Raw genomic sequence first — 13,560 nt, 5'->3', positions numbered from 1 at the left:
ATTACTATGGAATGCAAAACGGGTAGACTGCATTTTTCTAGCACATTGAAAACATTTGAATACCTTATCGCATGATTGTGTACACGTCGCCGTTTATTTAATTGCCATCTCATTTGCCCGTGACACAAATTGTGTAATTATGGAGAGATTATCGATGACTACTGCATAAATTTGGGTCAGTTTACAGCTGGGTCTAATAACAGCTGTTAATATTCCTGTTTGTCATATATCATAGCCATACCGCATGTGTTTTTGTCTCTGACTAGTATGTATCCAGATGAAACCAGAATTGGTTATACCCTTCATCTGCTAGGTCTTTAAAGTCAGGTCGTTGGGCTAATACTTCGATATTTTTTCTTTCTTTTGTTTCATATTCGCTTGGCCGTGACACGAAAATGCCCATATCGAAACTGATATTTCCAGCGGTAAGTACATACCTTTGACTGAATAGTGATCTTTACATCAGTACTTCACATTTGCTAAGTGAACGGGGTGTGCCATATATAGTGTTTCATTTCACTTGCATTTACATATGTATTTGTTTATTTCATAAAGACAAAAAGGTTGGGCTAAAATTATCTCTAAGGCCATGAAGAAAAATGTTTGTTTCTTAAAAATGCCTACGTCTTTCATCAGTCAGACTTTGAAAAACAAAAGAAACAAAGTGAGCGACCCTTTTTCCACCCACATCGCCACCAACAAAGAGTTTTATGATGATGGCCTAGTGCCCTGGTTTTAGACCTGAAGAATCAGTAGACATAGGCAAGCAACTTGGTCTACTAAAAAAAAAATGTATATGGCATTAAAGTTGCGAGAAAAGTAATTTGTGAAAGTTTGGGGGTCAACGAAGTTTTAAAGGATACACGAAAAGGTATTCCAGTTGATGTCACCCTGGCAGGCTGCTTTATAATTTTTGTGGGACCTTAGGAAAAGTGTAGTATAAAGCCACTTTTATGCCCCAAGAAGGGAGGTGAGAAGCTTGTGTGTACTTTTATATGCTAACAAGGCCACATCATTTATACATGTGTAGTCCATCTTAAGACATAAAAACCAAGCGTTTCATGCATTCTTTAAGAAATTATACATACGTATAAATGTGTTATGTAGGGAGTTGCAGTATTCTAAGTACAAACGTACAAAGTGAGGTTTGACTCTTTCCAAATTCATAACTTCTTAGTTTCTTGTATTCAGCTAAGAACCACATTTGTGAGTTGTCCTGTCCAAGTGTCAGTGAGTGTGTAAGCAACTTTACTGGCCATATGTGGGAAGGTCTTCCAGCAACCTCCGGATGGTCATGGGTTTCCTCCGAGCTGTGCCCGGTTTCCACAAACCATAATGCTGGCCATTGTCGTGTAAGTGAAATATTCTTGAGTAAGGCATAAAACACCAATAAGAAGAAGATAAGATGAAATCTAGCTGTTGAAGGTCAAGGAAATTGACATGTGAGTTTTTTTTTTTATTTCGGGTACAGCTCAGTCTAAATGAGGCATATGTCAGTTGTTAATAATCAAGCATCTAATTAATTATGTATTCTGTACTAAAAGCTTTCCTCTCTTATTAATTAAATAATCCTGATAGACTTATGGCTACATATATGTATATGATTGACACAGATAGCTGGCTGTCCGGTGTATGCATACACTGTATGTGCAGATCTGTGTATCTATAGACAGACATGTACATGTATATTATATACGGATGGTGTCAAATAACAGTCAAATTGTATATGGCAAATGGCCCACAAGTATATACCTTATTCCCTCAACCTTTTTTTGCAAATGAAAGAACAGCTTTCAGCATAGTTTATACACATTTGTGATTTTATTGTGTACACAAAACGGCATTGGTTGGATTGGCCAATTTCAATGTGCACAGAAGGCATCATTTTTTCGTCTACACAGAATAATGCCTTCAGAATATGTCTGAATAAACACCTTGCAAACATGTGAAAAGGTGAAATAGAATAACAGTAAGTAAGAATTTAGACTGGAAAGTTTCAGAGGCAGATACGTGTAAGTGTGATAATACAGTACTTTTGGTGCTTGCGGTTACATTTTAAACAGTAGGAAATCCCCCTACTTTCCAAGTACATCTCAATGCTTATAGATCGTTATTTAAGAATGTGCAAGTCGAATAACATGACCAACTTTTGCTTTCGGTTTATTGCTCAGGCTTTTGGTTTATTGCTCAGCAAGCAGAGGCTAGTGTAAGAACCAGACTCTGCATGTACATGTGGGTGGTGGAGTCTCATGTTCATTGTCCTCTAGCTGAAGGTAACCCTACCCTGTGAAGTAAGGTTGGGTCGGAGGGTGGGGAATATTTTGTTTTCTGTTCTGGCCAGTGAAAGAGATATTGATTTTAGAGAAATTAACATAGAAAGGAAAATAGAATGTGAAAATTCCATCAACAAAAGCCGAATAAAAACATAAGAGTAAGGTCTTTTTCCCGGGGGTGGGGGGGGGGAATGGGGAGCCAGGTTGCCCCACAAGAAACATATTTTAAATGATGACCTTAATATCATGATACAAGGAGGCAGTTATGACATGAATCACTAAGGTAATGTTAAAAATAATGGTGAACTCAACCTAGGTGAATTGCACTGCTGACAGTTTGGATGTAAAGCAAAAATTTGAAGACTTACTTGTTCAGACCCAAAAAAAAAAAAAAGAACACCCAAGCTTTGTCAACTGTAGTAATAATTTCATGTATATGCATAGTATTAGGCAGTACATTTACAGTTATATAATGTTAGTTGGTGTGACATAAGTAGGGTGACATAAGGCTGCATGTTCTGTGGTGTGAACTATTTTCACATATGTGTACAAGTATTAGACACATGTACACATTTTCATCAGAGTAGTATGGGTACTTCAGGAGTTTGGTTAAGCTCAGATTTCACTTCCTGCAGGTCTGAGTATCTGTGGAACCTTGGTCCTATGTCTGCCTTAAGCTGATATAGGGCCTGTGATAAATACTCCCACACATGTGACATACATGTAGGAGGCAGAGCTGAATGACTTCATATCCAGCTACACACATACATATTACACGTATCTCTTGGTGAAATAGAGTTTAAAGCATGCTGCAATGCACATTGCAGCCCCCTCCCCCCTCCCCCCCCCCCCCCCACACACACACACTCCATGGGTGATTGATATGCTTATGTGTTGGATGAGTGTATGTTATCTGTTTTACATCTATGTACATGTATACAGTACATACACAACTTTTTCATATAGATGTCTTTCTTTAAATATTTATATTAACTTACCCTTAATGTACCTTATTTACATGCTCCATTAAAACTATAAACTGCCTGGTCTTTAATTTTTTGTTTTTTTTTTGTTTTTGTAACATTGCTGGTTAATTTTGACCTGGATCAGAAATCTGGGCTTGCTTAGTACATGTATGTTTATAACATATAAGTGCTGTTGATGTCAAGTAGATATGATATCATTGGCGTACACACAGCAGCTATTACTGCTGGAATAGAGTCTGGAGTAATCTGTAATTCTGTCAAGGCCTTGGGGAGAGTGCTCATAGATTACCAGACCAAGTTAACCCACCCTCCCTTAACCAGGACCACATGTGTGTGTATATGTGTGAAGGAGGACAGGCCACTCCCCCTTTTTCTCCTCCAGATGAAGTTGGCTGGTTTTAAGTACATATGAAGCTGTATTAAGTTTCAGGGTTGAACCCTGGAAGCCTGTATTGAGGAGGTTAGACTTTAGGAACTGTTGTTTGAAGCAGGGCTAGCAAATTGCATGTAGTCAGTGACTCTTCTTTGGCCACTAACGGGACAAGTTTCAGAGGAATCGCTAGCAGCTTGGGTGAGAGCTGACATGAGGGCTTGGTAGTCAACAGCTTCTCGGCTCAGATTAATTCATCGCTAGTCGCTGGAAAGTTGCAGCTACCTTCTGTATTTCTCGCTGACTCGCTCTCTCTGTCTCTGGCCCCTCAGTCTCTCCTCATTTACATAAACACTGGAGAAACAGGAAAAAATGTCGGAAGGACAGGCTACAGCCCAATCAGTGAGTACCCCGCCACGGTCCCCGGCACAGTCACCAGCAGCAGCCACCAAGGGTAGTGGTCGCGTGCCACCACCGACTCCAGAAAAGCCGGATAAAGCCAAATTGTTACAGAGGTCAAGTTTCCGCAGAGAGGCTGATTTGAACAACAGCATCGAGAAGGCAAAGTACGAAAACAGAAATAGTCCCAGTCGTTCAACTGTGACTTCAGGAGCGGATAAAAATTCGTTTTCGAACGGGGAACGTTCACCATCTCCAGGATCCAATGTGACACGTTACATTTCGTACTCGGAACGTAGTGGCGTGAATAGTCCTGATCGCGAGAGTTCTTCATCAGACCTCTCAAACAAGGATTTACAGAGCATCAAACCTGGAATAGTAAGTTTGTCATTCAGTACTCACAAAGTCTTTATCAACATGTACAACTGAAGTTTTGTTCTTCAGGGGAGGTGATAGGATGAATTGCTCAGGCCGGAATATCATGTATGAAGGCAATTTTTCTTCTGAGAGTCTCTTGTACATTTAGTTAAGTGTACTTGAAGGCGCCATTTTGTGGATCGTGTTCGTGGCTACGGTATGCGTCTTAGTTTGACTCCTTCCCTTCCCCCTGTTATAACGACTTTTAGGTTTCCTATTAAGTTCTTGTTCAACCAGAGGGATTTCTTCTGTATTAAGTGAAAGGAGAGCTGGGTTTTTTTTGTGTGTGTGTCTGTTGACGAAGTAATAAGAGAAATATTCTTGACTTGGAGAAGACCATTGAGTTAGTCTGGCTTTTTTCCCGTGTTAACTTATTGGACATTTCCCTTCTTCTGCTTTAAAGGCAACTGGCACTATTGACTGGATCTTATTTCTGTAAGCAGATTAACACATATTATTCTCCTATGGTGGAGTCATTATGGTTAATAATTTTGGGTTGGTTATTTTGTGGTTTGCAGATAAATATCCACTTGTTGCTGAAGTTAATTTTGACAGATGGTTAGAAATCTGATTACTGACTCAAGGTGTCCCTGTTCTTTGGAAATGTCATGACTTTGGCCAGTGCATAGCTCATGCATCTGGGAGACCTTGATGTCATGCATGGACGAGAATGAAAGGTAGGCCCATGCATCACCCATGCATCTGGGAGACCTTGATGTCATGTATAGACCTGAATGAAAGGAAACCGAATTTTACTTCCAAAAAATATGGAGATTGTAGGATAATGTTTACACCGAAATTCATATATTTGCATGTATTTATGACCAGTCTAAGTTAGTCTGGTATACATTTTATTTGTATATATGTGACTGCAGTACCTACATGTAATTAAGTGTAGTCAGTAACTGAATCAGTTGAAATGTGATGTACATTTCAAAGGGCCAAGTACATATGTACAATGTATACATGTGCATAGGCCTGGATCACATTTCATGGAGTGTTTCTGTTGTTATAATACACCAACAGATCTGTACAATTCAACCATTGACCATCCCAGTCAAAACTGCAGGTAATATTTGGCTGCACTCGCAGTCATATGTTCATCTACATGTCAACCTAGACATGACAAAATGCTACACAATCCTCTTTGTCACCAATAGCAAAGGATACATTGTATGCCTTCATGGTAGTTCTGGGTGCACAGTGTTTCTTCATGTAGTTCTTGTGGAGTTAGAGGCAGGGCAATGCTACCATTGAGTCATCAATTGAGAGCCTCACCCGTAGGCTTTCTTTGATTCTTATATGAGCAGTGGGTGGGTGGGTGAGTGAGTGTTGGGTGATCTGTATTGGGATGGGGAAGCCCGACCCACGTGGCGGCAAGCGCTGCATTGTATCAAATGCAGAAGCGCTGTGAATGAGGGAAGCACTGTCGGTCATTCATGTCTGTATTGGCTGGCTGGAGAAGTCCTATGTGTAAGCATTGATCATGGGCTCCGTCTGACTGAGGATCAGAGGGCCTGCTGCCTGCTGGCTGTAGGCTAGTCAGTGTAGGAGGTGCCTGGTTCCTGCATCCCTCTGCTGTGTTCTCTCATCATGCAGGGTGCTGTCATCTGATGGTACTGTCTGTGAGAGCATGTAGATGGGAATGTGTGTAAGGCACAGTCTTTATGCTGTGCTGGCTGCCAGCAGATACATTCCACATACCAGGGAGATAGTACTAGCCCCAGATGGTTCTCTGGTAGGTGCAATCAGGCCCCAAGCAGCTGTCAGACCAGGAAGCACATTGATGGTCAAGGGTAAGTCTTGTTCATTTCAGGTCACCCAGGAAACTCCATATTTTCATTTCACTTCAAGCCTGCCTCTTCGTCATGTCTGTTCGTCCCGAAATCTTCGCAGAAACAAGGAGCTCATGTGGCAAATTCAGTTGTTTTTTCTGTAGCCCTGTGGTGCTGCTCCCCGATCCATAGCTTGTCTTTCTTGGAATTAATACCTGGCTGAGATGAAGGGTTATTGTTAGTCCACCAGTATTGTGTAGTCTGACTTCAGCACTAATACTGCATGCACAAGCTATAGTTAATGTTGGTATGTTGTTGAAGTGGGATGTGGTACACTGTCTTTGTATCCCATACTCTCAGTTCTGACACATATGGAAAATGTAGCTGATGTACAGTGTTTGCCTGCCTCCTCATTAGTGAGTCTCTTGTATCTGTGTTCTGTGAAACAAAAACTATAGTTCTGAGATTTTGCTTTGAACGCCTGCTCTGTGCCCCCCCCCCCTCCCCCAATATCTGCCTTCTGGAAAAAGACATCCCCCTTTCCCCTTCACCACCTCTCTTTCCACCACACAACACACACAAAAAAAAACAAGATATGCCAAATCGGGAAGTTTTATGTTTGACTGGACATGGAATTGAACCCATGTCTGCTGCATACAAAAAGAATTTTCAGTTAATGCCTCTTGGATGCATATAAGTTAGTCTACTTGTAAGGCCATATGTCAGTATGTGTATAAAAATTATCAGGTGGACAGATTGGGCTGGGATGGCGCGTGGTGGACAGATGAGACAGACGGTGATTAACATTTCAATTACTTTATGAGGCCTGCACACATAGAAGTTCTAGACATTGAACACTTTATGTCAGATATATGTATGATAAGATAGAGACAAGTAACAGCTGTGATGGTCTAATGACATGCTGTGAGCTAACAATAAACATATGCTGATGAAGGGTGTGTGTGAAGTGGGGTTGGGGTGGGGGTACATAAATACCTATGTACATTATCTATAGATTAGGAAATTGTTTAAAACTGTCAATATCTATTTGAGGCAAAGAAGCAGATAAATTCTGAGCATTTGTTTATCTCTGTTGCCAGTTTCTGCCCTTTCTGTTTGATGTAACAAGTTGCAGGGATACATCAAGCGAAACTCAGACAAGTGGAAAACATCATTTCATCACCAGAATTCACATAATGCAAAATACTTCAAGCCTATATAAATAATTATAAATAGTGCATGTAATTAAGCTTGTGAAGCCCTTGTAATGATAGATTCAAGGTCAGGAGCAGACAGCGTGTAGTTAACTAATTTGTTTGTACAGCATGTGTAATAAGTCAGTGAAGCTGATAAAGTAATTTACTTTTCTGACCTGTAACAACTAAATTAATATTGGATCGTCCTGAGCTAAAAGCAGGCTGGAGATTCAAGAATTGGAACTCCTACTAGTGAGGAGCCTTCATAATTGTTGTTAATTCGTTATGGTTATAAGGAGATCTATGTATGTAGTGGTTGATAAAAACATACCTGTGTATGTTCACTGGAAGTTTAAGCGTTATTCAGGTGGCTTATTTTAAAATAAATTTGCCTTACATGGCCACTTTAAAGTTTGATTAACTTTTTATCAGAAAAACTCAAATGCTAGAATCAAAGTATCTTTTTAAGACCTTAAAGTACTGAAATTTCATTTCATTTCATTTTTACATTCCAACCTTTAGGTGAAATACAGTGGCTAAAATTATTTCACTAGTGTTGTATATAATTACATGTAGGTTTTAATTTTGTCCAATGTCCTTTGCCTGGTCAGATTTGTCACTATATTTTATTGGCACAATGAGATGGATTCTCATGCATGTTTTTATACATTCATTTTATACAGTAATACCTTTACTCTCTGTTACATGCGTTACTGGCTCAAGCATTGATGGTTGGCTGCATAAACACATGTACATGTGTGCCCTTGTCACATGTATTATTTTGTTAATTCCTGTTTAACATTGTAGTACAAAGGAATATTTTTCTCTTGGGCGATTTGGGTCGGCTTTGTGGACACAGAGGAATCAAGGTTTGTAGGTAGTAGGTTGTTCCAGAAGACATGCGGATGGGGCACAGATATGAGGCATTCAGAGTGGAATCTCATCCCTCTATAATTCTCATTCGAACACCACCTATCACCAAGCATGTGACAAACCATCCAACATATGGCTACAAAGGGGCTGAGGACTAAACCTCATCCTCATTGGTCAAGTGTCTGGTATCTGTGTATAGAGCACCCAAAGCCAAGCATACATGTATGTCATCTTTCAATGGTAAGCAACTGGTTCCGACTCAACAAAGTCAACTTACATGTAACAGTTATGTTATGTAACAGTCAAAAAAGGTGTACAAAACTCTGGTTTTGACAACTGGATACAATTGGATGCTTGAGTTGTAGAAAAGTACGTCTGCTGAGTCAGCAGTTGTCGGTCCACAGAAATTGACTAAAATCAACTTTTGAGCTGATGTACTGTACCATGTGGTGTCCATGCTATGACACTAACCTCTCTAAGACAGAATTACATGTAATAAACGGTACACCTTTGCTTAGACATTGAGATTCTTACCAGGTAATGCATATTTTATTAGTACTAAGGTCAAGTACCTGTTGTCCCAGACCGTGTCTGCGAATCAGAATCATGTGGAATTTCCCAGCATTTTCGTGCATTATGAATTGATCATGATTTGAAGATGTAGACCTCTTTATTCTGTGATGATATAGGTTCGTTTGTTTTTAATTACCAGGTTTTTGACTTACTTTTAAGAAGACTTAATTTTGAGGGTTTTCCATTGAGTTTCGTTTTTTTTCTCCAAATTATCAAGTTGTGCCAATTTCTATGCATTTAGTCCCAGAATAACATTTTATGGAGCCTTGCCGTTGTCACCTTGTACACCTGAGGCTTAATGAACATTTATAAAAAAGTTTGATGCTGGGGTTTCTCAAAACCATTGATATACATGTAATGATGAAGGTTTTGATCTTTGGTGAAGAAGCTGTATACATATACATCTGCTCTCTGCCCTGCATTGATAATTTAGACATTATGACCTCTACCAGATATATGCACGTGTATCTGTGGAACGTGTAGCTTTCCCTTCTTAATGTTATAGTGAAACATTCTGAAAACATTTTTTTTTTATAAATCACCAAGTTTGTCCAAACACTACCAAAGGCTGATAGAAGTACAGTAAGAAACGGTTCCCTGATAATTTTTTACTCTTTGGTAATGTAACCAAAGTGAACATACAGAAGCCCTTTACAACAGCGACTCCCTGGCCACACATCTAATTACATACAGTGGGTACAAAAGCTGAGTGATTGGTGTGTATTTATTTGGTGTTTCTCCCTATAAAAATAGCCCTAATTGTGGAATTCAGAGACCAGATGAGCTCTTGTGTGGCAGTTTAATTGCTGCTTGTACACATACATACATGCACACAGTCTGGAGGTATGAAATTACATGCCAGCAGTCACTGGCCATCCTGCTTGGCCTGGCAGAGGTGTGTAGCACAAAGCTAGCAGCCAGTCAGCCCATCCGCCAGCTCATTCTGTAACAGAGGAATCTGAAGGAGGCTGATCATAGCACTGCATCATTCTGTATGAGTCACCCAGCTCTGGGGCAGGTTAATGCTGACCTGCTGGGTACAGCCAGCTTCTGAGGCTGTCTGCCTGACAGGGGAGGGGATAGGGGGTGGGGGAGGAGGAGACAGAGGGGCTAGGGTGTCACAGTTGTAACACAGTCTCAAGCCCCTGTTACTGGCATGTCATTGTAAACTGTGAGCTCTAGGGAATGCCTCCATGTAGTGTAGCTAGCTTGTTGCATGCTGCTGTTCAATCCTGGGTGTGCTTCTGAACAAGGCTTCTGTACAGCTAGACCTGGATGTATCAGTGATTGTGATCTGTCATCACATTATTGTTGTGTGTCCATCTGCATAATATAGCATGTAGAATTGCACATCTACCTCCTCCATGAAAGGAGTCGGAGAATGGTTTACCCCTGGTCTCTGACCGGTTTCCTTCCACCATGACAGTCTTTTTAGTGAAATATTCTTGAGTGTGGCGTAAGACACACAGCAGATAAATAAATCTTCCACAAAAGGCCTTGTTACTTTCACATCTTTGTTTAAATACACTGTAAAATCGATTCATAATACACATGTACTTGTATATTGCCAGCCTTATCAGCAGACATTTTCATTTGGGTACACACAGGTACAATGAATATGCATGTATTCTTAGCACCTTTTCTTAGCACATGTGTACATTCATCTTTGTTTGATCATAAACAATCTGGGCCAGTTCCTCCTAACTTACCGGGTATGCAGACACATTGAACCTAATCGTGTAAAGTACCTTGAGCTATATGTAAGCATGTATTAAAATAACAACATATAGTTTATATCTTTGTGTTTTGCATTATTCCTGTTTTCTGCATGTAAATTATTTGTATGGGGTTGTAATAGATGTGATATACAAGTATGATAAAGAATAGATGTCACTTAATTTTTTCGGAAGGTGATACATGAAGTTAATGACTTGATTTCATGTGAGACACGCGGCTAAGAGAAGATTGATGAGGTCAAATTGGGTTGTGATGGGTTAATTACAAACATTGGGAAAGCAGACAGTGGAGGTGTGTGAGCTGTTAATTATTTGTTACCCTTCATTGGTCTGAAGGCCTTTTCTGACTGGTTTGGCCTGAAGGCTAGGACTGACTTGTTAGGAGTGGAGGCCAGGGTTGACTGGTTTGGTCTAAAATGTAGGTCTGACTGGGTAGGTCTGGATGCCTTTTCTGACTGGTTTGGTTCGAAGACTAGGAATTGAGGCCTGGTCTGACTAGTTAGCTTTGAAGGCTATGATGGACTGGTTTGGTCTGAAAGCTAGGGCTGATTAGTTTAGGTTATGTTTTGAAGCCAGGCTGACTGGTTAGGAGAGACCAGAGATCACTGGTTGAATCTGGAGGCCAGAGATCACTGGTTTGATCTGGAGGCCGGAGCTCAGTGGTTATGTATTTGGCCAGGGCTCACTTTAGGTTTGGAGGCTAGGGCTTACTGGTTAGGACTTGAGGCAAGGGCTCACTGATTATGTCTGGAGGCAAGGGCTCACTAGTTAAGGCTGGATGCCTGGTATGGAGGCTAGGGCTCACTGGTTAGGTCTGGTGGCTAGGACTCACTGGTTAGGCCTGGGAACCTGGATTTACTGGTTAGATCTGGAAGCCTGGCCTCACTAGTTAGGTCTGGAGGAGAGGAATGACTGGTTACATGTAGGTCTAGAGAAGAGGATTGAGTGCTTAGGTCTGGAGGCCTGGAGGCGCGGGCTGAGTGGTTAGGTCTGGAAGCCTAGGCTAACTGTTTAGGTCTGGAAGCTGGTTAGGTCTAGAGGCCCGGGCTGACTGGGTCTGGAGGCTAGGATTGACTGGTTAGATCTGGATGCCTGGGCTGACTACATGTAGGTACATGTAGGCCTGGATACCTGGGCTAACTGGCTAGGTCAGGAGGCCTAGACTGACTGGTTAGGTCTGGATGCCTGGGCTGACTGGTTAGGTCAGGAGGCCTAGGCTGACTGGTTAGGTCAGGAGGCCTAGGCTGACAGGTTAGGTCTGGAGGCCCGGGCTGATTGGCTAGGTCTGGAGACCCGTGCCGATTGGTTAGGTGTGGAGGACCATGCTGATTGGTTAGGTCTGGAGGCCCATACTGATTGGTTAGGTCTGGAGGCCCGTGCTGATTGGTTAGGCCTGGAGGCCCGTGCTGATTGGTTAGGTCTGGAGGCCCGTGCTGATTGGTTAGGTCTGGATGCCTGGGCCTTCAGCAGACAGGGTATATATCTATTAGTACACGTCAGGCTATTACACCATCTGCAGGGTATGAATTGCCTCCTTACATCGGATTAGCCGACTTTACTGTAAACTACAGGTGCAGGTTTAGCCCTCATCTGACAGTGCTTGGCGCAGGTTCTGCTGCATTCGTCCTGTATGAGCTTCTTGGTTTAAATTACCTTTTCTTTACACTACCCCTGCATATGAAGACGGTATTTTGCAGCCCTCAGGCATTTCGTAAACAGACTGTGCCAATTTGTTGTGTTTTTCTTTTTTTTTTTTTTTTTGTTATGACCTAAATATTTTCACCTGTTTATTTTTAAAGTGACTGCATGTATGGAGATGGGTTTGAGGTGTGCTAACAGTGGAGAGAACTTCTAGGCTTGTGTTGTGGACCAGCTCTGTTTTCATTGTCATGTCCAGGTTTTGGAATGGGGTAACGTGACTTCATACATGTACATGGGGATATCTAGGTCACGCATGTACAAAATACCTGCATGTATATGTATGTATGTGAAAGTGTGTGTGTTGAGGGGGGGGGGGGGGGGAGGGGGGATGAGGGGAGTGATAATATACCTGCTGAACTATGCTCATGGTTTACAAGCCACATGTATTTCATTCGCATACAGGCAGGAACTCATTACAATTCAATTCCACGACTTTTGTGTGCGCAGAAAGCACGTCTGGATTCACGGATGATAACACTTGATTTTATCACTATATTTTAATGTTAGCTGCCTGACCTGTCCAGCTTACTGTACCTGTATACACGCTCTAGGGGTATTAACGGAGCATGAACTGTTCATCATATTTTTCTGTCCAATCAATGCATTCCTGACAAAGCTGTGTGTGCAGCCCCTCCTACCACCCCCCAACCCCCACCCCTCACTGGAAACAGACAATCCTACTTGTGTAAAAGCTACACTTTTACATATACATAACAAATCCTCCCCATATGCCCTCCAGCAAGAGCCCTAGTTAGTTCACGCAGCTATTATGTACCTGTAGCTGAAGTTGTGTACACGCAGTTCTCACCACAGTCAGTTACCCTCTGACCATTAAGGTTGCAGGTTCAAATCCAGCCCTCAGTGGTTTGGTTGGGTATTTTTAAGTCAGTAAGGTTATCAACAGTACTGGGCAAATGGCATTGGTATACTCTGGGTAGATCAGTTTCCTTTTCTAATACTATAATTAAAATTCCTCAACCATTTGGCATGATTGTAAGGTGTTTCAAGCACATTGTGAAGGCATCATTCTATGTAGACTGACGAAATTACACTTTTTGTGAAGCCCTGAAACTGGCCCATTCAACCAAGGTACAGTAATTTTGTCTCCAAAATAAACTTCAAAATGTGTGTAAATTGCATTGGAAGCAACACGTACATGTAGCTTATTCGTATGCGAAAATGTTGAGGAATCAAGGTAACTTCAGAAGTGTGGTGGTGGTGGAGGGGGGGAGTGTCCTGCTGACAAATTGTCTGTGGTCTC

General features: G+C 41.5%; 1 protein-coding gene across 4 annotated transcripts in view; it reads left to right on the top strand.

Annotated features, from left to right (window-relative positions):
• Positions 1 to 273: 273 nt before the first annotated feature.
• The window catches only part of LOC135465405 (septin-7-like), a 40,974-nt gene continuing 27,687 nt past the window's right edge, over positions 274 to 13,560 (top strand). For 2 of the 4 annotated variants that reach the window (XM_064742640.1, XM_064742639.1), the window contains exon 1: positions 3,803 to 4,406. In XM_064742640.1, coding sequence (XP_064598710.1) covers positions 4,002 to 4,406 — 405 coding nt within the window. In that variant the 5' untranslated portion in view covers positions 3,803 to 4,001. Of the gene's footprint in view, positions 426 to 3,802; positions 4,407 to 6,100; positions 6,242 to 13,560 lie in introns of those variants that run through there. The other 2 variants (XM_064742641.1, XM_064742642.1) reach the window with 2 other exon arrangements.

The sequence above is a fragment of the Liolophura sinensis genome, chromosome 5 (assembly GCF_032854445.1).
Source record: "Liolophura sinensis isolate JHLJ2023 chromosome 5, CUHK_Ljap_v2, whole genome shotgun sequence".
Classification (NCBI taxonomy): domain Eukaryota; kingdom Metazoa; phylum Mollusca; class Polyplacophora; order Chitonida; family Chitonidae; genus Liolophura; species Liolophura sinensis.
The sequence above is the reverse complement of the archived record's forward strand: the minus strand, read 5'-3'. Positions and strand labels throughout refer to the sequence as shown.